Below are 20,579 nucleotides of genomic sequence, written 5' to 3'. Positions count from 1 at the left end.
TATGATTAAAGCATATAATTGAGAGGATGGGTGATTAAAATATCCCAAAGTCCTTATATTTTAAGAAAGCAAAGTAAAAATATTTTAAAAACTGACTTTGTAAGTATCCATGTCAACATTTCTAGGGTAATCACTAAAACAATAGAAATAGAGTATATAAATTAGGAGGAAAAATGGAATGGGGAGAAAAAATCAGCCCTACTGAAAACAAGAAAGGGATGGGAAAAGAAAAAAAAGGGAGCATAACAAATAGGAAGCACAAAATAAGATGATAGAAATAAATCAAGTATATCAGTAAATATAGTAAGTATAAATGGACCAAATGATCTAGTTAAAAGACAAAGATTTTCTTAAAACAACCACTTTTTTAAAAATATATTTTATTGATTTTTTACAGAGAGAAAGGGAGAGAGATAGAGAGTTAGAAACATCGATGAGAGAGAAACATCGATCAGCTGTCTCCTGCACATCCCCCACTGGGGATGTGCCCGCAACCCAGGTACATGCCCTTGACCGGAATTGAACCCAGGACCCTTGAGTCCGCAGGCCGATGCTCTATCCACTGAGCCAAACCGGTTTCGGCCACTTTTAAAAAATACATATTTTTATTGATTTCAGAGAGGAAGGGAGAGGGAGAGAGAGATGGAAACATCAATGATGAGAGGGAATCATTGATCGGCCGCCTCCTGCATGCCCCACACTGGGGATCGAGCCCGCAACCCCGGGCACGTGACCGGAATCAAACCCAGGAGTCCACAGGCTGAGGCTGAGCTAAACCAGCCAGGGCTAAAGCAATCACTTTTTATTATGAAAAATTTCAAATATACAGAAAAGGGGGAAGAACAGCAGCGAGAACATGTGCCAGCCGTGTAGAGTCAGCATTGTTAGCTACTTGTGTTTGTTTCATTTATGATATTTAGGAGACTATTAACACATATTTTATATGGTGAACCTTATATAATGAAGTAAAATTTAGATGGCAATAATGAGGTAGTGTTCATTTTCAAGGCCAAGCCGATCAAGGTCCCAGTAGTTTTTAGTTACGTAACTTATTTGTGTGGTTTTTTATTCAAAGGCTGTTTCTCCAATGGATTCTAGTGAGAGGGTAGGAACCAGGTCAACTTTTCTGATCATTGCATTTCTAAATGTTTGCTGCATCTATTAGTAAAGGATTCAGTACAGTGCTTGTTACATAGTAAACATGTCATGTAGCATAGCTTTTATTTTAGCTGTTGCTGTTATCAAAAGCGTTCAGCAGAAGTGGCACAAAATAAACAAGCAATAATTGGCAACTATTTATACTTAGTGCTTTTCAAACATCACAGCGTCTAGCACACATTCATTCACCCATAAACATGTTTATAATGAGAATAAATAGTACTTTCATTATTATTCAAAGTCTCTAACAGTGCCTGGCACTACATATGCAGAGGGAAAGTGGAATTTTATTGTTCTTAATTGTTATTATCGAGTAAAGCACTTAACACAACTGCTGGTCCCCAGGGGCCCTGAAAAAACAATCTTCGTGGGGACACTCATTTATCTGCGTCCGGACACGCCCCTAACTCGGTCCTGCGCGGCGCCCCGCCCCGCCCCCTGCCTTCTGGCAGCCCCGCTCCCTAGTCCAATGCCGCGCCTGCGCACTGCGCTGGGAGCAGTTCCGGGAGCGCAGCTTCCCGCCGCCCAATCGCGAGCGGGTCAGAGCCAGCCGGACTACTGCGCGCGTGCGTGCGTTCGTGCGTCGCTGCGTGCGTCGCTACGTGTGTGCCGTGCGCTCACTGGGCACCGTGGCCTCGCCCTCGCCCTCCGCCCCCGAGCTTGCACCGCGTAGGCCGCCCCTCCCTCCGCGCGCACTCCGCAACGACCCCCGGCCGGCCCCCCCCCCTTTTCGAATTTAAAGGGGGCGCAGCATTAACGTCCCCCGCCTCAGGTGACCTCTCAGGGGTCTCCCCGCCAGAGGTGCCCCGCCGCCGAGGAACATGGCGAAGGTGGAGCAGGTCCTGAGCCTCGAGCCGCAGCACGAGCTCAAATTCCGAGGTAAGCCGGCTGCCGGCTATCTTCTGCCGCGGGCTAGGCCCGCGCCCCGGCCCCGGAGGGACCGGGCGACCTGGCGGTGACGTCGGCCTCCGCTCCCCCCGACGGCGCGTTCGCCCCGCGCCCCCTGAGGCTGAGGGCCAGGCGTCCGGGCGCGTGGGTGGGTGGGTGGGTGGTGCCGCTCGCCTCTCCCCCCAGCCACTCGGCACAGTTGCCATTTTAACTTTGCCGTCTAGTTGGCGGGACTCTGGATGGTGAGCCTTGCTGACAGGCTTTGCCTGCCCTCCGCAGGGTTGACCTCTCCAGGTCAAAGGTCAGGTGTCCCCTCCCCAGAGGGGCCTGCGCTGAGCAGCCACCCCAGCTGGACACCTGCAGCCGCCCCCCCCCCCCCCCCCCCCCCCCGTCACGTCGCGGCCCTTGGTCAGCCTGGCGCTCACCGCCGCGTGTGCGCCGTGTTTCTGCAGCAGACACAGCAGACGGGAAGCTCCCTGAGGGCAGGAGTTGGTCTTTCTCTGCCGCGTGCCCAGCACATGATGGGAGCCTAACACCTGTCAAGCACAGGAATGGGAGGAACCGCCGCCGGAGTCTGGTGGACGCCCCGGCTTCCTGGTGCTGCCTCCTCGGGCCCGTGGCTCCTGTCCGTGCAGCTGTGGGCAGCCGCCAGGGTGGGCACATCCAAAGGATGTGCCCACCCTGGCGGCTGCCCACAGCTGCACGGACAGGAGTGCCACCGGGCCCTTCCCAGTGTGAACCTTTAGTTTTTATGTTTCTTTTTCTCCCTACGTTCGCCACTAAATTGTAAGCGCTGTGAGACAACAGGGACTCGTCTGATTTACTGGTTCCTTCTCCCATGGGTGGAGTAACTGCAGTAGCCCTGTGCGTGGCCCTGGAGAGACAACGATTGAACCAGACAGAGAAGTTCCCTGCTCTCACAGAGCTTACTTTATGATGCAGGGAGACAGACCAGCGGGTGAGAGTGTTTCAGAGGTGGTACGTGCTGTGAAGGGAATAAAGTGATTGGGCAGCGAGGTCACCACTGTATCGCCCACACTTGGCCCACAGTACCTGCTCAGTAGATAATTGCGGACTGAATACTGGCCAGACACCCAGTTGGCAAATGGCACATTTGAACCCAGACTTCGGAGCTCACACTCTTTTTTTTTTTTTAAATATAGAGTTTACTGATTTTTTTTTTTTTAGAGAGAGGAAGGGAGAGGGATAGAGAGCTAGAAACATCGATGAGAGAGAAACATCGATCAGCTTCCTCCTGCACACTGGGGATATGCCCGCAACCAAGGTACATGCCCCCGACCAGAATCGAACCTGGGACCCTTCAGTCCGCAGGCCGATGCTCCATCCACTGAGCCAAACCGGTCAGGGCCAGAGCTCACACTCTTAACAAGCATGTTGTCTCACCCCTGGGAAATACTCTACAACTGTGGTTGTCACATTGCCTCCTAGGTTAACAATTCAGAGTGACTCCAAATGTGTAAGGAACCAAAGGTTTTTCCATTTAAAATGAAAATTAGAAAAACAAAAACAAGAAAACCCACCACAAAACCTAACAAGGTTCACTATTCCATGACAGTACTTTAACTTACATGTTGTTCCCATCACCTGGAGGAGCCAGCCTGCTAAAGTGAATGTGGAAAGTCAAACTTGGGTTGTCTGAAGTTTTCTATCCTGGAAGCCTGGTGTGGCTCCTCTTGGGAATTGGCACATTCATTCATTTAGTCCACAGACATTTCCTGATGCCTGCTCCATAGCAGAGCATGAGTCCCATCACAGGTATGTTCCCATTGCCCCTCAACGCCCCCTCTAGAACTTAAGTCTAGGGAAGGGGACAGATGATGGAATCAGCCAGGATAATGCAATGACCTAAGTCAGTGGTCGGCAAACTCATTAGTCAACAGAGCCAAATATCAACAGTACAACGATTGAAATTTCTTTTGAGAGCCAAATTTTTAACTTAAACTATATAGGTAGGTACATTGTTATTAACTTAATTAGGGTACTCCTAAGCTGGCCTTTGCTAAAAATGTTTCATTTTATAATAATAAAGCCACCAACACAAAATAATTACAATTCTTAAATTGATGACAAAAATACCTGTAGGATTTGCAGCTGGTTGGAAAAATACAGGTAACTTTATGCTTCGAGTAGGTACTTTTGTCACCAGCCCGTGATTTGCAGACGCGACTAGCACTAACCACTGCACATGAGACTGCTGACTAACTGGCTCACTCAACTCGTGCATGAATCGCGCGCGCCTCCCCCCGCGCTGTGTCTGCCTGCGCCGCGTCTCCCGTCGCCTGACCGACCGACACCCCCCACTTCTTCTAACGGCACTTCTTCAAAATAGACTCGCCAAGGCAGAAAACCAACTTCTGCGCATGGGCCACGAAGTTTCAATCGCACTGTACGTGTGCACCCGCATGTTGTATTTTGTGGAAGACCCACACTCAAGGGGCCAAAGAGCTGCATGCGGCTCGCGAGCTGCGGTTTGCCAACCACTGACCTAAGTAATCCATAGTGCTCTGAGAGCAATAAGGAGGTCAACTCTTGAAAGAGGTATTATTTGAGCTGAGTTAAAGGTCGAATGGAAGCAGCTAAAAGAAGAAATGGGAGGGGAGCACGTCAAGTAGGAGAAACTGAATGTACAGGCTGAGCTGACTGGGCTCCTTTGGGATGCCACCGGTAGTTCTGAATGATAGGCAAGGAGCATTTGTTGGGGTCATGAGGCAAAGTAGGAGAAGCAGCTGGCTAGTAGACAGGGGTCAGATCTTCTAAGGCCTTCTGTGTACAGATGCAGACATTGTGCGAGGTCATATTGTATGCTTCTCCTTAGCTGGTCCTTTGATTGATGCCCTGCAACCTCAACCTCTTCCCTCCACCCCCTGCATTGACCATGGGCTGGCCATTCTCTCCTCAAAGCTTAGGATCATTCCCTAGTGATAAGGATGATGCTCATAATCTACCTTACCTCCTGTAGAAATTTTTGTTATTGTTAAAAGGAGTGTTACTATGGTTTTTCAGTGGCTTTGTAAATGTACAATATTATACAGAGATTGGTGGTTGTATTTAGACAACTGATTTTATCACTTCAGCTTTTTTGCTTAAAAGGTATGGAGAAGAGTGAGCTGTCTGGCCAAAGTAATGATGGCCAAAGTCACTGGGTGTTTTGGCTTGGAAGTGGTCCAAGAGAAGTCGAGGTGTCAAATTGTTGAAGGCTGTTGACTCATGACTTCAGAAGAGGCATCTACAGTCATGTGTAAACAAACCATTTTATGAGGTTTGTTTGTTTGTTTTAAGCTGATTACTAAAACAATGAAATTAGAATAGAAGCTCAATACCTTGGCTTGCTGTATAGAAGATTATTTCAGGATGAGAGCTAACTGGTCTCTTCCAAGTTAACTCAGGGTGATGACTCTGACTTTGGGTGGTTCAATGAATCAAACTTTAAGTTAGTTTAAGAAAGTAATAATTAAAATACCTATCCAAAAAAAAAATCACCTTTTAAGTGCAGCCTAAGTGATATGGGATTGTATTGGGTTCCAGTTGATCTTGGGCATTTTGTATGATGATGTTAAGGATATTACGAAAGAAGAAAGAACACAGACCTACATGACCTTGTTCTGTCTTATAGAAAGTGCCATGTTGCATTGTGTTCAGTATTAGAAGAAGAAAGACTGCTGGCCTCCTGAAAGAAGCATGACACCATGACATTATCCAGGGTGAAATAGAAGCTCTTTTGGACTGGTGACCTTTCTGAAAGAGTTAAAGGCTTTTGTAAACCTATGAAACCTGTTCTTTGCATTGTCAAAGAGAGTTTTCTGAATTAGTCACTTTGTAATCTCTTCTTTCTCTGTTCTCTCCCTCTTCTTCCATCAGATTCCATCCATGGCAAATAATGTCTTCTATTGTTTTGGTCATTGTCCAAGACTCTTAATCCCTCTTCACATCCTAGCACATCCCTTCTCCACTCCCCCAACCCCCCTCCATGATACTGTCATATGAGAATGGTCTGTTAACCATCCTTATGAGCTGGCAAGTTAAGGTTTAAATCTGCCATGAACCTACTTTACTTTTGCCTTATTCTGAAACTCAGCTAGTGGCCTTCAGGAAGTCTCAGATGGTTGTACTGTTGGTCAGTATGGATATCAGGTGGGCTGTCACCGAAGGATTGGTGTGATTGACTACTACTTTGGGGACGAAATAGTATGGCAGATAGGTTGGGGATACTGTCTTTTGTTTAAGGAAAGCATGCTTGGAATCATTAGTTCACCCCCCTTAAGTTAATGTGTAATTTAACATTGTTTAGGGAGCAAAAACATATAAAAACCCTGTAGATATAGTCAGTTGAATGCAGTAATTATCTTTCATATGCTAAGTACAGCATTAATTCTTTAGCTTTAGTATAGCACTGATTTCCTTAACATTTTATGATTGCATGGAGCAGACTGTGTTTTACAGTACAACAAAATGTCAGCAGTGTGCTTAAGATTCTTTACGGTAGTGGTTTAAACCCATCCTGAATAAATGAAGATTACCTTCATTTATTTAATTATTAACCAGCTTGCTCATCAGAAGCAAGGGGCATTTAATTTACTAAGGTTTAGTCAAACTTAAATCTCCATAGATTATATTATTTCTGAGTTTTTGTTCCTGGGAGAAAAAAGAACTAAAAGTTAACTTTCTTTTATCCACTTACTTACTTTTCTTCACAGTTAACTCCTTTTAGGGGGCGAGGGGGGGGGGGGGGAGGGAAGGTTAGTTCTAGGCTCTACGCTTATATTTGGAGAGTCGTGCTAGCTCCTTGATGTGTGTAATTGTAACATGCATCAGTTACCTTCATAATGACCTGTTAGTTTTGTATCCAAGTGGAATTGATTAAAATAATTAGTCTGAATTGATTCTTATTAAAGAGATGAACTCTTAGATATTATTAACACTATATTATTAACACTAAATAAAATTAATAAATTAATTTTATTTATTAAAATTATCTAGCATCTTTCCTTCCAGTGCTGAAGGCAAAATACTGAGAATTTTGACTCTACAATATTACCATTAAGTAGTTGAAAATTAGGGGAGGCGTCAAGGGAGTAAACTATAATGGAATCAGTCAAATACTGCCCTTAGGTTTAATTTTTAGAACCTGAAACTTGAATTTTTACATAAGGAATTATTTCCAAGATTGCTTCATACATCCCCCATTTGTATTTGAAAAACTTGCCATCTGAAAGATGACAACGATTTGGAACAAATGAGCACAGCTTTCAGCAAGATGACAAGAAAGAAGATCACGAAGAGTGCTGAGTTCCATTAGTCAGGACAGGGCATGCCATAGTGTCTTTAATAAAATAAAATAAAAGCCTTTGCACAGTGATTTTGCACCGGGCATTGTGTTAAAAACAAAGTTGCATTATGGTTTCCAGGCTTACTTTGTCGTTTTCTATCATTTTAGGCCCCTTTCAGGCTGTTATCAGCATAGCATAGCCAGGATTGCTTGGCCCATGCTCAGTGGGTATGTGGAGTCTTTGAAGTTTTTACTTGACAGACTACCTGGACTGCTGGCTTTATAAAAACAGGAGTTATGTAAAGACCTTTGTTAAGGAAACAAAATTACTGAATTTGATGGTCATTTTAAGATTATTTAAAAAAATAATGTGGCAAATAATATCTCTAGAATACCTATTTTTCAACTGATAAATGTGTTATTTTAACAGAAACTGTTTTTTTTGTTTTTTTAAAAAATATATTTTATTTATTTTTTACAGAGAGGAAGGGAGAGAGATAGAGAGTCAGAAACATCGATGAGAGAGAAACATCGATCAGCTGCCTCCTGCACATCTCCCACTGGGGATGTGCCCGCAACCAAGGCACATGCCCTTGACCGGAATCGAACCCGGGACCCTTCAGTCCGCAGGCCGACGCTCTATCCACTGAGCCAAACCGGTTTTGGCCAGAAACTGTTGATGTATAGAAACAATGTCTTAATTTGCTTTAGGGTTCTCCCTTGCATGGAAAAAATCATTCAGGATATTGCATAGTCCTATAGGGAAAATCTTGAAGGGCATTCTTTTAATAATGTTTTAGCATTAATGGCACAAAACAATAACACTATAGAAATAGCTTCCTAGAGTTTTCCTTCATCCTTTCAGAAGAGTTATTGTCAATTTTTGACTAGCAAGTTAGTGTTTCTCTTCATCTCTGTCAAGGAATGTGTTCGATCAGGCTTTTGGTTTGTATATGTGTGTGCATACCTGTCTAGACACCTAGAGAGTTGCTGGTGGGCATACATTCTTACTGATACCAGTAACTTGTCTGAATTAATATACAATTGGCATTTCAACAAGCTCCGACAACCTTAGCTTATTTGGGAAGGGGTGTTAGGGAAATACAGACGCTCCTCAACTTACAATGAGGTTACATCCCGATAAACCTATCGTTAAGTTGTAATTATTGTAGGTAGAAAATACATTGAATACACCTAACCTAACGAACATCATAGCTTAGTTTAGCCCACCTTGATGTGCTCTGAATACTTACATTAGCCTTCAGTTCGCCAGAATCACCTTAGTGCCCAGCTTCGTGAGAGAATATCGTATTGCATATCGCTAGCCTGGGAAAGATCAAAATTCAAAATTCAGTTTTTACTGAATACGTGTCACTTTCACACCATCCTAGAGTTGAAAAATCCTAAGTGGAACCATTGTAAATAAGGGGTTGTGTGTAAATATTTTTAGAGATAGGTAGATTGAAACTGTTGTCTGTGTCTTTTGAATTCTACTTGAAGATAGTGGAATGGGGAATGGATCCTTGGACCGTTTAGCCAGATTTGAATGGCTTGGGGCCTTGTGAATATTCACTTTTTATATCAGATTTTGATGGTGTTTAATGATTTTGTGTATTTAGAAAACATTGGCTTTTGAGTGATTTGCAGTTCTGCTACTGTGTTTGGAAGGTCAGGTGAAACTTGTGTGGTAGAGATTTCACAGGTTTGCAGATTGTAAAGTGAGGAAGTTAAAGAAATTTGAAAGGATACTAAGTAAGATAAGAATGTCTAAAATAAATTACCTTTATAGGTGCCACCTTAAACTTCACGAGCAGGATTGTGCCTTCATACTCCTGACAGGCTACTACTTTAGGAAGAGAAACAAATAAGGGTGAGTGAATATATAGCTAGAGATTTCTCAAATGTTGAGAGAAATTCAAGGTGAATAACAAAAAGTGCAATTTTATTCTGTCTGAGATCTACTTTGGGAAGTCATTCCCCCAAAAATGACAACCAAGCACATGAGTCCAATTGGAGAGGGTTTTAGAGATATGCCTGGGTATAATGATTGTGCATAATAGATGTATCCAGGTGTGAATGTTTCAGGTTTGCACCTTTTAAAAAAATTAAATCTTTGTTGTTGAAAGTATTACATATGTCCCCCATATTCCCTCATTGACCCCTTCTAGTCAGACCCTGCCTCCCACCCCACCCTAGGTTTTCACCATTCTAATTTTTGTGTCCATGGTTTATACATATATGCATACAAGTTCTTCTTTACCCACGCACCCTCCCTCTGAGATTCCATAGTCTGTTCTGTGCTTCTATGTCTTTGTATCTATTTTGTTAATTAGATTCCACATATAAGTGAGATCATGTGATACTTCTCTTTCTATGACTGGCTTATTTCACTTAGCATAATACTCTCCAGGACCCTCCATGCTGTCTCAAAGGATAAAAGTTCCTTCTTTTTTACTGCTGCATAGTATTCCATGGTGTAAATGTACCACAGCTTTTCTTTTCTTTTCTTTTCTTTTTTTTTAAGCCAGTCAAGTTGAGCAGTGGGGGGTTAGTGATACTAACTTTAGGTAAGTTCTGGTAACCCACTGCCATCGGACCAGCCTACCACAGCTTTTTTTATCCACTCATCTACTGATGGGCACTTGGGCTGTTTCCAGGTCTTAGCTATTGTAAATTGTGCTGCCAAGAACATAGGGGTGCATACATTCTTTCTGATTGTTGTCTTGGATTTCTTAGGATATATTCCTAGACGTGGGATCGCTGGGTCAGATGGCAGATCCATATTTAATTTTTTTTACATTAAAATTTTATTTTATTTTTTAATAAATATTTGTTGTTCAGATTATTACAGTTGTTCCTCTTTTTCCTCCCATAGCTCCCCTCCACCCGGTTCCCACTGTCCCCGCCCCCCGCCCACTGTCCTTGTCCATAGGTGTACGATTTTTGTCAAGTCTCTTCCCGCACCCCCCGCACCCCCCACACCCCCTTCTCCCCGAGAATTGTTAGTCCACTCCCTTTCTATGCCCCTGATTCTATTCTAGTCACCAGTTTATTCTGTTTGACAGATTTTTTATTCACTTAATTTTTAGATTCACTTGTTGATAGATATGTATTTGTTGTCACTTTGTTGTTCATAATTTTTATCTTTACCTTTTATCTTTACCTTTTTCTTCTTTTTCCTCTTCTTAAAGAATACCCTTCAGCATTTCATATAATACTGGTTTGGCAGTGATGAACTCCTTTAGCTTTTTCTTATCTGTGAAGCTCTTTATCTGACCTTCAATTCTGAATGATAGCTTTGCTGGGTAGAGTAATCTTGGTTGTAGGTTCTTGGTATTCATCACTTTGAATATTTCTTGCCACTCCCTTCTGGCCTGCAAAGTTTCTGTTGAGAAATTAGCTGACAGTCGTATGGGTACTCCCTTGTAGGTAACTGACTTTTTTTCTCTTGCTGCTTTTAAGATTCTCTCTTTGTCTTTTGCTCTTGGCATTTTAATGATGATGTGTCTTGGTGTGGTCCTCTTTGGATTCCTTTTGTTTGGGGTTCTCTGCGCTTCCTGGACTTATAAGTCTATTTCTTTCACCAGGTAGGGGAAGTTTTCTGTCATTATTTCTTCAAATAGGTTTTCAATATCTTGCTCTCTCTCTTCTTCTGGCACCCCTATAATTCTGATGTTGGTACGCTTGAAGTTGTCCCAGAGGCTCCTTGCACTATTTTCATATTTTTGTATTCTTTTTTCCTTTTGCTTTTCCGGTTGGGTGTTTTTGCTTCTTCGTATTTCAGATCTTTGACTTGATTCTTGGGATTCTCTAGTCTGCTGTTGGATCTCTGTATATTATTCTTTATTTCAGTCAATGTATGCTTAATTTCTGATTGGTCCTTTTTCATATCCTTGAGGGTCCCACTAAATTTCTCTGAGGTTTCTAGAAGATTCTTGAGTAACCTTATAACCGTGGTTTTGAACTCTATATCCGGTAGTTTGCTTTCCTCCATTTCTTTCATTTGTGAACTCTTTCTTTGTCTCCGCATTGTGGCTGCTTCCCTGTGTTGATAGAGTGGCTTTGTGTGCTAGTTGTCTTATAGGGCCCAGTGGCTCAGCCTCCCTAATCACCTGAGGTGGACACCCTTGGTGCACTCCTTTGTGGGCTGTGTGCACACTCTTATTGTAGTTAAGCCTTGATTGCTGTTGGTATCAGGAGGAATTGACCTCCAGGCCAATTGGCTGTGAAGACCAGTTGTGTCTACAGTGGGAGAACTTCTGTGCTGGAGACACCCTTATGGGGCAGGACTTGCTTCAGTGGGGCTTTGGCACTCACTGAGTCTGCCCTGGTTTTTAGGCGGAGAAAGACCAGGCCATTCATATGAAAAAGCCTCTGCGCACAGCTTGGGTGGGGTTGTAAATTAGGTGGGGCGGGGTCTCAGGGAATCACCAGGGCTGAGCAAATAGCAATGGATGCCAGTCTGCTCTGCCTCAGAAAGGTCCTGGTTCTGTGTCCTGGGGCCCCTTGCAGGAACAATGACCGCTGCAAGCACCTGTGCGAGAAAGCCTCCCTCACGTTCTGGCCCAATGCCTGACAGTCCAGTTTCTCTCTGTATGAGTCTGGGTCCCCAAATTCTCACCCAGAACTGGAGTTCAGAGCAGTCGGGAGCTTGTATCTCTCTCCCGATTGAAAAAGACAACAGTGTACCCAGCTGCCAGCCTCTTTCGTGCACGCCTCTGAACCTCCGCACTTCCACACCTCTGCACCTCCTACTGGACTCAATGCGTTTTTCTCTTTCCTTCTAGTTGTAATTTCCACTCAGCCAGCCTTCCCGTGGTTCTGGATGATATTCGTTTTGTCTTTTAGTTGTAGTTTTAATGTGGTTGTGCGCGGCAGCAAATTCAGGTGTTTACCTATGCCGCCATCTTGGTTGTCCACTCATATTTAATTTTTTTTTTAAAATATTTTTATTGATTTTTTACAGAGAGGAAGGGAGAGGGATAGAGAGTTAGAAACATCGATGAGAGAGAAACATCGACCAGCTGCCTCCTGCACACCTCCCACTGGGGATGTGCCCGCAACCGAGGTACATGCCCTTGACCGGAATCGAACCTGGGACCCTTCAGTCCGCAGGCCGACGCTCTATCCACCGAGCCAAACCGGTTTTGGCCATATTTAATTTTTTGAGGAAACTCCATACTGTTTTCCATAATGGCTGCACCAGTCTGCATTCCCACCAGCAGTGAACTAGGGTTCCCTTTTCTCCACATCATCAATAGCACTTGTCATTTCTTGATTTGTTGGTGGTAGCCATTCTGACAGGTGTGAGGTGATACCTCATTTTCGTTTTAATTTGCATCTCTCTGATGATCAGTGACTTTGAGCAGGGGTCCTCAAACTTTTTAAACAGGGGGCCAGTTCACTGTCCCTCAGACCGTTGGAGGGCCGGACTATAGTTTAAAAAAAACTATGAACAAATTCCTATGCACACTGCACATATCTTATTTTGAAGTAAAAAAACAAAACGGGAACAGATACAATATTTGTATTTGCATGTGGCCTGCGGGCCGTAGTTTGAGGACCCCTGGACGTTGAGCATTTCTTCATATGTCTCTTGACCATCTGTATGTCCACTTTGGAGAAATGTCTATTTAGGTCTTTTGCCCATTTTTTAATTGGATTGTTTGTCTTCCTTTAGTTGTATGAGCACTTTCTATATTTTTAAAATTAACCCCTTATTGGATGAATCATTGGCAAATATGTTCTTCGATGCAGTGGACTCTCTTTTCATTTTGCTGTGCAGAAGCTTTTTATTTTGATGTAGTCCCATTTGTTTATTTTCTCCTTAGTTTTCTTTGCCCTAGGAGATGTATATGTAAGCATATTGCTATGCGAGATATCTGAGATTATGCTGCCTATGGTTTCTTCTAAGGTTTTTGTGGTTTCATGACTTACATTTAAGTCTTTTATCCATTTTGAGTTTATTCTTGTGTGTGATGTAAGTTGGTGGTCTAGTTTCATTTTTTTTGCATATATCTGTCCAATTTTCCCAACACCATTTATTGAAGAGACTGTCTTGACTCCATTGTATGCTCTTGCCTCCTTTTTCAAATACAGTGGGGCCTTGACTTACGAGTGTCCCGACTAACGAGTTTTTCGAGATACAAGCCATCTCTTGGCCGATTTTTTGCTTTGAGTTGCGAGCTAAAATTCAGGTTACGAGCCAGCTTCAGATACCCCACCGCTAGTTGGCGCAGCGAACGTCACAGTGAACGCCACAACATCAGCCCAGCATCACGTGTCTCACTCCTTCACTGTTGATTTGACATACGAGTAATTTGAGTTACGAGCTCCATCATGGAACGAATTAAACTTGTAAGTCAAGGCCCCACTGTATTAATTAAGCGTAATGGCTCGGGTCGATTTCTGGGTTCTCTGTTCTGTCCCATTGATCTATATGCCTGTTCTTGTGCCAGTACCAGGCTATTGAGATTGCAATGGTTTTGTAGTATAACTTCATCCCTCCAACATTGTTCTTGTTTCTCAAGATTGCTGTGGCTATTCAGGTGTCTTTTTTGGTTTCATATAAGTTTTTGCAGTATTTGTTCTAGATCTTTGAAATATGCCGTTGGTATTTTGATAGGGATTGCATTGAAGCTATAGATTGCTTTGTGTAGTATGGACATTTTAATGATGTTAATTCTACCGATCCATGAACATGGTGTTTTCTTCCACTTGTTTATATCTTCTTCTGTTTCTTTTTTCAGTGTCCCATAGTTTTCTGAGTAGAAGTCTTTTACCTCCTTGGTTAAGTTTATTCCTAAGTATCCTAATGTTTTTGTTGCAGTGGTAAATGGGATTTTTTGTTTAGTTTCGCTTTCTGAGAATTCATTATTGTAAAATATTATAAAAGTGCCATCAATTTCTGGGTGTTAATTTTATATCCTGCTACATTGCCAAATTCACATATTAACTCTAGTAGTTTTTTTTGGTGGAGTCCTTAGGGTTTTCTATGTACCATATCATGTCATCTAAATAATGAGAGTTTTACTTTCTCCTTTCCTATTTGGATGCCTTTTATTTCTTCAAGTTTGATTGGCTGTGGCTTTGGATTTCCAGTGCTATGTTGAATAAGAGTGGTGAAAGTGGACATCTCTGTCTTGTTCCTGTTCTCAAAGGAAACGGTTTTAGTTTTTGCCCATTGAGTATGGTGTTGGCTATAGACCTTTATTATGCTGAAATATGCTCCCTCTCTTCTGACTTTGCTGATAGCTTTTATGGGTGTTGGATTTTGTCTAATGCTTTTTCTGCGTCCAGTGATATGATCACGTGAGTTTTGTTGTTCAGTTTGTTTATTTGATGTATCACATTTATTGATTAGCAAATATTGTACCAGCCTTGCATTCCTGGATTAAATCCCATTTGTTCATGGTGAATGATCTTTTCAATATATTACTGAGTCCGATTTGCTAATATTTTGTTGGAGGATTTTCACATCTATGTTCATGAGGGATATTGGCTTGTAATTTTCTTTCTTTGTAGTGTCTTTATCTGGTTTTGGAGGTGGGATAATGCGGGCCTCATAAAAAGAATTTGGAAGGCCCTAACTGGTTTGGCTCAGTGAATAGAGCGTCAGCCTGCAGACTGAAAGGTCCCGGGTTCGATTCCGGTCAAGGGCATGTACCTTGGTTGCGAGCACATCCCCAGTAGGAGGTGTGCAGAAGGCACCTGATCGATGTTTCTCTCTCATCGATGTTTCTAACTCTCTATCCCTCTCCCTCTCTGTAAAAAATCAATAAAATATATTTAAAAAAAAAGAATTTGGACGTGTCCCTTTCTCTTGGATTTTCTGTAATAGTTTGAGGAGTTTAAGTGTTCGTTCTTCTTTGAATGTTTGATGAAACTCCCCTATGAAGCCTCCTGGACCTGGGTTTTTGTTTGCTGGGACTTTTTTGATTACTGCTTCTATTTCATCAGTTGTTATTGACCTATTCAGGTGTTCTGATTCCTCCTGGTTTAGTTTTGGGAGATTGTATTTTTCTATGAGTTTGTCCATTTCATCCACTTTGTCTTGCTTGTTAGTATATAGTTGTTCATAGTATTTTCTTACAATCCTTTGTATTTCTGTCTGTCGGTGGTTACTTCTGCATTTTCCTTTCTGATTTTATTTATTTGGGTCCTCTCTGTTTCTTGATGAGTCTGGCTAATGGTTTATCAATCTTGTTTATTCTTTCGAAGAACCAGCTCTTGGTTTCATTGATTTTTTTGTATTGTTTTTTTAGTCTCGATGTTATTCATATCTGCTCTAATTTTTATTATTTCCTTCCTTCTACTTACTCTGGGCTTTTTCTTTTGTTTTCTTTCTAGTTCTTTAAGTTGTAAGGTCAAATAGTGTATTGTTGGTTTTTCTTGTTTTTTTGAGGTATGCCTGTAGTGCTATGAACTTCCCCTCAGGACTGCTTTTACTGTATCCCAGAGATTTTGGGTTGTCGTATGTTCATTTTCTTTTTTTTTTAAAATATATTTTATTGATTTTTTACAGAGAGGAAGGGACAGAGATAGAGAGTCAGAAACATCGATGAGAGAGAAACATCGATCAGCTGCCTCCTGCACATCTCCTACTGGGGATGTGCCCGCAACCCAGGTACATGCCCTTGACCGGAATCGAACCTGGGACCTTTCAGTCCGCAGGCCGACGCTCTATCCACTGAGCCAAACCGGTTTCGGCTGTTCATTTTCATTTGTTGCCAGGAAGTTTTTGATTTCTCTCTTGATCTTGTTGGTAACCCATTCATTGTTTAATAACATGCTATTTAGCTTCCATGTCTTTGAATGTTTTTGAGTGTTTTTACTATAGTTGATTTCTAATTTCATGCCACTGTGATCTGAGAAGATGTTGATATTATTTCAAACTCCTTGAACTTGTAGAGACTTGTTTTGTGTCCTAACATGTGGTCTGTCTTTGTGAATGAATGACCTTGTACACTTGAGAAGAATGTATATTCTGCAGCTTTGGGGTGAAATGTTCTATAAATGTCAGTTAAATCAATCTGATCCAGTATGTCATTTAGAGTTATTTTCCTGTTTAATTTTTTGTCTGGAACATCAATCCAGTGAAGTCAGCAGGGTGGTAAAATCCCCTAATATGACTGTATTGCTGTTGATGTCTTCCTTAAAGTCCTCCAGAAGGTTTTCTTTTAATATATTTAGGTGTTCCTACATTGGGTGCATATATGTTTTATCAATGTTATATCCTCTTATTAGATTGATTCTTTATTATTATGTAGTGAACTTTTTTGTCTCCTGTGATGGCCTTCATTTTGAAATATATTTTGTCAGATATGAGTATTGCTACCTCCGCTTATTTTTGTTTCCATTTGCATGGAAAATTTTTTTCCATCCCTTCACTCTCATTCTGTGTCAATCTTTTGTTCTGAGGTGGACCTCTTGTGGACAGCATATAATTGGGTCATGTTGTTGTATCCATTCAGCTACCCTATATCTTTTGATTGGAGCATTTTATCCATTTACCTTTTTTTTTTTTTTTTTTTTTTTTTTTTTTTTTAAATTAAATCTTTATTGTTCAGATTATTACATTTGTTCCTCTTTTTTCCCCCCATAACTCCCCTCCTTCCAGCTCCCACCCCACCCTCCACCCTCACTCCCCACCCACTGTGTTCATCCATAGGTGCATGATTTTTGTCCAGTCACTTCCCGCATCTCCCACACCCCTTTTTCCCCCAAGAATAGTCAGTCTATTCCCTTTCTATGTCCCTGATTCTATTATAATCACCAGTTCATTCTGTACATCAGGTTATTTATTCACTTGATTCTTAGATTCATTTGTTGATAGATGCATGTTTGTTGTTCATAATTTGTATCTTTACCTTTTTCTTCTTCTTCCTCTTCTTAAAGGATACCTTTCAGCATTTCATATAATACTGGTTTGGTGGTGATGAACTCCTTTAGCTTTTCCTTATCTGTGAAGCTCTTTATCTGACCTTCAATTCTGAATGATAGCTTTGCTGGATAAAGTAATCTTGGTTGTAGGTTCTTGGTATTCAGCACTTTGAAAATTTCTTGCCATTCCCTTCTGGCCTGCAAAGTTTCTGTTGAGAAATCAGCTGACAGTCGTATGGGTATTCCCTTGTAGGTAATTGAGCCTCTTTCTCTTGCTGCTTTTAAGATTTTCTCTTTGTCTTTTGCTCTTGGCATTTTAATGATGATGTGTCTTGGTGTGGTCCTCTTTGGATTCCTTTTGTTTGGGGTTCTCTGCGCTTCTTGGACCTGTAAGTCCATTTCTTTCACCAGGTGAGGGAAGTTTTCTGCCATTATTTCTTGAAATAGGTTTTCAATATCTTGCTGTCTCTCATCTTCTGGCACTCCAATGACTCTGATATTAGACCGCTTAAAGCTGTCCCAGAGGCTCCTTACACTATCTTCACACTTTCGGATTCTTTTTTCATTTTGCTTTTCCAATTGGGTGCTTTTTGTCGAATCTTTGGTTTGATTATTGTACTCCTCTGGTCTGCTATTGGGTATAATATTCTTTATTTCAGTCCGTGTATGCTTACTTTCTAATTTCTTTATCGTAGCATCGAGGGTCTCATTAGTTTTCGTGAGGTTCTGCACAAATTTATGGCAAGCCCTCAAAATTGCGATTCTTAGCTCCATATCCTCCATTTCTGTCATGTTTTTTTGTCTCCGCATCTTTTATGCTTTCTTGGTGCACCCCCTTGTGGTCTCTGTGCGCAGTCTTGTTCTAGCCAAGCCTTAATTGTTGTAGTTAACACTAGGGGGATTTGACCCTCAGGCCGACTGGCTATAGGAATCAGCTGTGCGGAAAACGTCTGTCTTCTGGGGAGGCGCTAATCCAGCCTTTGCCTGAGGCGATCGGCAAATGGCTGTGCGCAGGCTTTGGGCGGGGCGGGCTCAACAGGGCGGGCGGAGGGAGCAGTTATGGCCACGCTCAGTCCCGTTCCCAGAGGCTCTGCTTCTCAGAACCCCGGCAGCCGCTGCAAACCTCGGAGAGAAAGCTGCCCTCAGGTTCCAACTGATGCCGGGTAATCCCGCTTCTCCCGTTTGAGTCTGGGTCCCTAGAGACTCGCCCGGATCTGGAGCCCAGAGTCTGAGACTCACTCCCGGCAGAAAACGACAACCGCGCCCTCAGCCACCAGCCCGCTTTCGCGCGCACCTCGGTACCTTTGTATTTTCCACACTGCGCCGCCTCTGAGCCTCGATTTGCTGTTCTCTTTCCTTCTAGTTGTAGAGTCTCTCTTCAGCCAGCCTTCCTGTGGTTCTGGGTGATGTCCGTTCAGTCTTTTAGTTGTATTTTTGAAATGGTTGTTTGCGGCAGCGGTCTCCGGTGTTTACCTACGCCGCCATCTTCCTTATTATTCCTATCCATTTACCTTTAAGGTTATTATTGATAGATAGTTATTTAATGCCATTTTAATTCTGTATGTCTATGTTTCTCCCTCTCTCTTTCTCTTTCTCTATCTCTATATCTATCTCTATCTCTATCTCTATCTCTATCTCTATCTCTATCTATCTCTCTATTCCCATTACAGCAGTCCCTTTAGCATTTCTTTGGTGGTGATAAACTCCCTTAGTCCCTTAGTCCTCCCACTCTCCCCCCACCCCCTTTTTTTTTTTTTGGTCTGGGAAGCTCTATTTCACCACATATTTTGAATGATAGCTCTTCTGGATATAGTAATCTTAGTTTCAGATCCTTGCTTTTTCATTACCTTGAATACTTCATGCCATTTCCTTCTGGCCTATAGAGTTTTTTATGAGAAATCAGCTGACAGCCTTATGGGAGCTCTTTTTGTAGGTAACAAATTGCTTTTTTTCATGCTGCCTTTAAGATTCTCTCTTTGCCTTTACTTGTTGGCATTTTAATTATGATGTTTCTGGGCGTGTGCCTATTTGGGTTCTTGCTTGGGACTCTCTGTGCCTCCTGGACTTGTGTGACATTTTTCTTCACCATGTTGGGGAAATGGTCTGCCATTATTTCTTCAAGCATGTTCTTTATTCCTTGCTCACTTTCTTCTTCTTCTGGTACTCCTATTATGTGAATATTGTTACGTTTCATGTTGCCCACAGCTTCCCTAAGCTCTCCTCGTGTTTTTTAATATATTTTTTTTCTTTTTGGTTCTCTGATTGAGTGGTTTTTCTTCTACCCTGTCTTCTACTTCAGTGATCCAATCCCCAGCTTCCCCTAATCTGCTGTGTATTCCTTCCAATGTATTCTTTACTAGTGCTATGCCATTCTTTATTTCCAATTTGTCTTTTTTCATTGTTATATATCTTTTCTCATGATGTTGAGCATCTTTGTCATCATTATCCTGAACTCTATATCTGATAAATTTCTTATCTTCCTTTTGTTTAGCTCTTCTTTTAGAGAATTCTCTTGTTCTTTCATTTGGGGGTTGGCTTTTTGTCTCCCCATTTTGACTGCCTGTTTGGGTTTGTGTCTATGTATTAGGTAAATATGCTACGACTCCCTGTCGCTATTGGAGGACAATGTCAGATGCTGTTTCTGACTGATCCTGAATACCCTGTTTGGAGCTACCTGCAATCTACAGCTGTGGCTCCCTCTGCTGGGGCTTGGTGTCTTTGGAAAGGACGAAGATGTACAACAGGTTTTGCTTTCCTAACCCCAGGCCCAGAAAGAGATTAAGCAAAGACTCAAAGCCTCCAGAGACCCACCTCTGCCTGCAGTCTGATTGTATTCAGGCTTGACTAGCCTCAGGCTATGGACCACAGGTTGGGGAGAGAGGTCTTCCAACAGGGTGGGTCAACTGCTTATCCGTCCCTCCCTCCCCCAGCCAAAAACTGCCTGGATAGCAAAGGTCTATGGAGAAAGATGTCCTCCCCTGTGGGAGGGAATGACTCAGTATAGGAACTGGGTGGCTGCCTTCCCAGCTCCCACCCCAGAGCCCCCAACCCTGGATTCTCCTCACAGCTCCAGTCCAATTTGCCCTCCCTCCTCTGGAGCCCTAGGTGAGTGGTGGCACACAAAATGTTGTGCATTGGCCCTTTAAGAGAGTGCCTGCATTTCCAGTTATCTCTATCTGGCTGACTGCAACTCTGCTGCCTTTCACAGCCAGTTGTTCTGTGGGCACCTTTCTCAGATCTGGTTTTCTGGGCTGGGGAACACAACTTGGGGTTTAGATCCCAGAGTGCTCAGTGGGAACCCCCGACAGCTGAGATATCTCTCCAGACCTTTAGCTCTTGTCTGTGGGAGTCCAGCCAGCCCTTT

The 20,579-nt window shown here is 42.5% G+C and overlaps 1 protein-coding gene across 1 annotated transcript in view; it reads left to right on the top strand.

The window, feature by feature from the left end:
* Positions 1–1,787: 1,787 nt before the first annotated feature.
* The window catches only part of VAPB (VAMP associated protein B and C), a 62,143-nt gene continuing 43,351 nt past the window's right edge, over positions 1,788–20,579 (top strand). Inside the window, exon 1 of the mRNA XM_070419703.1 lies at positions 1,788–2,037. Coding sequence (XP_070275804.1) covers positions 1,980–2,037 — 58 coding nt within the window. The 5' untranslated portion in view covers positions 1,788–1,979. The remainder of the gene's footprint in view (positions 2,038–20,579) is intronic.

This window comes from Myotis yumanensis, unplaced genomic scaffold, assembly GCF_028538775.1.
Source record: "Myotis yumanensis isolate MYYU_CA2020_CCGP unplaced genomic scaffold, mMyoYum1.0.hap1 SCAF_7, whole genome shotgun sequence".
Classification (NCBI taxonomy): domain Eukaryota; kingdom Metazoa; phylum Chordata; class Mammalia; order Chiroptera; family Vespertilionidae; genus Myotis; species Myotis yumanensis.
The sequence above is the reverse complement of the archived record's forward strand: the minus strand, read 5'-3'. Positions and strand labels throughout refer to the sequence as shown.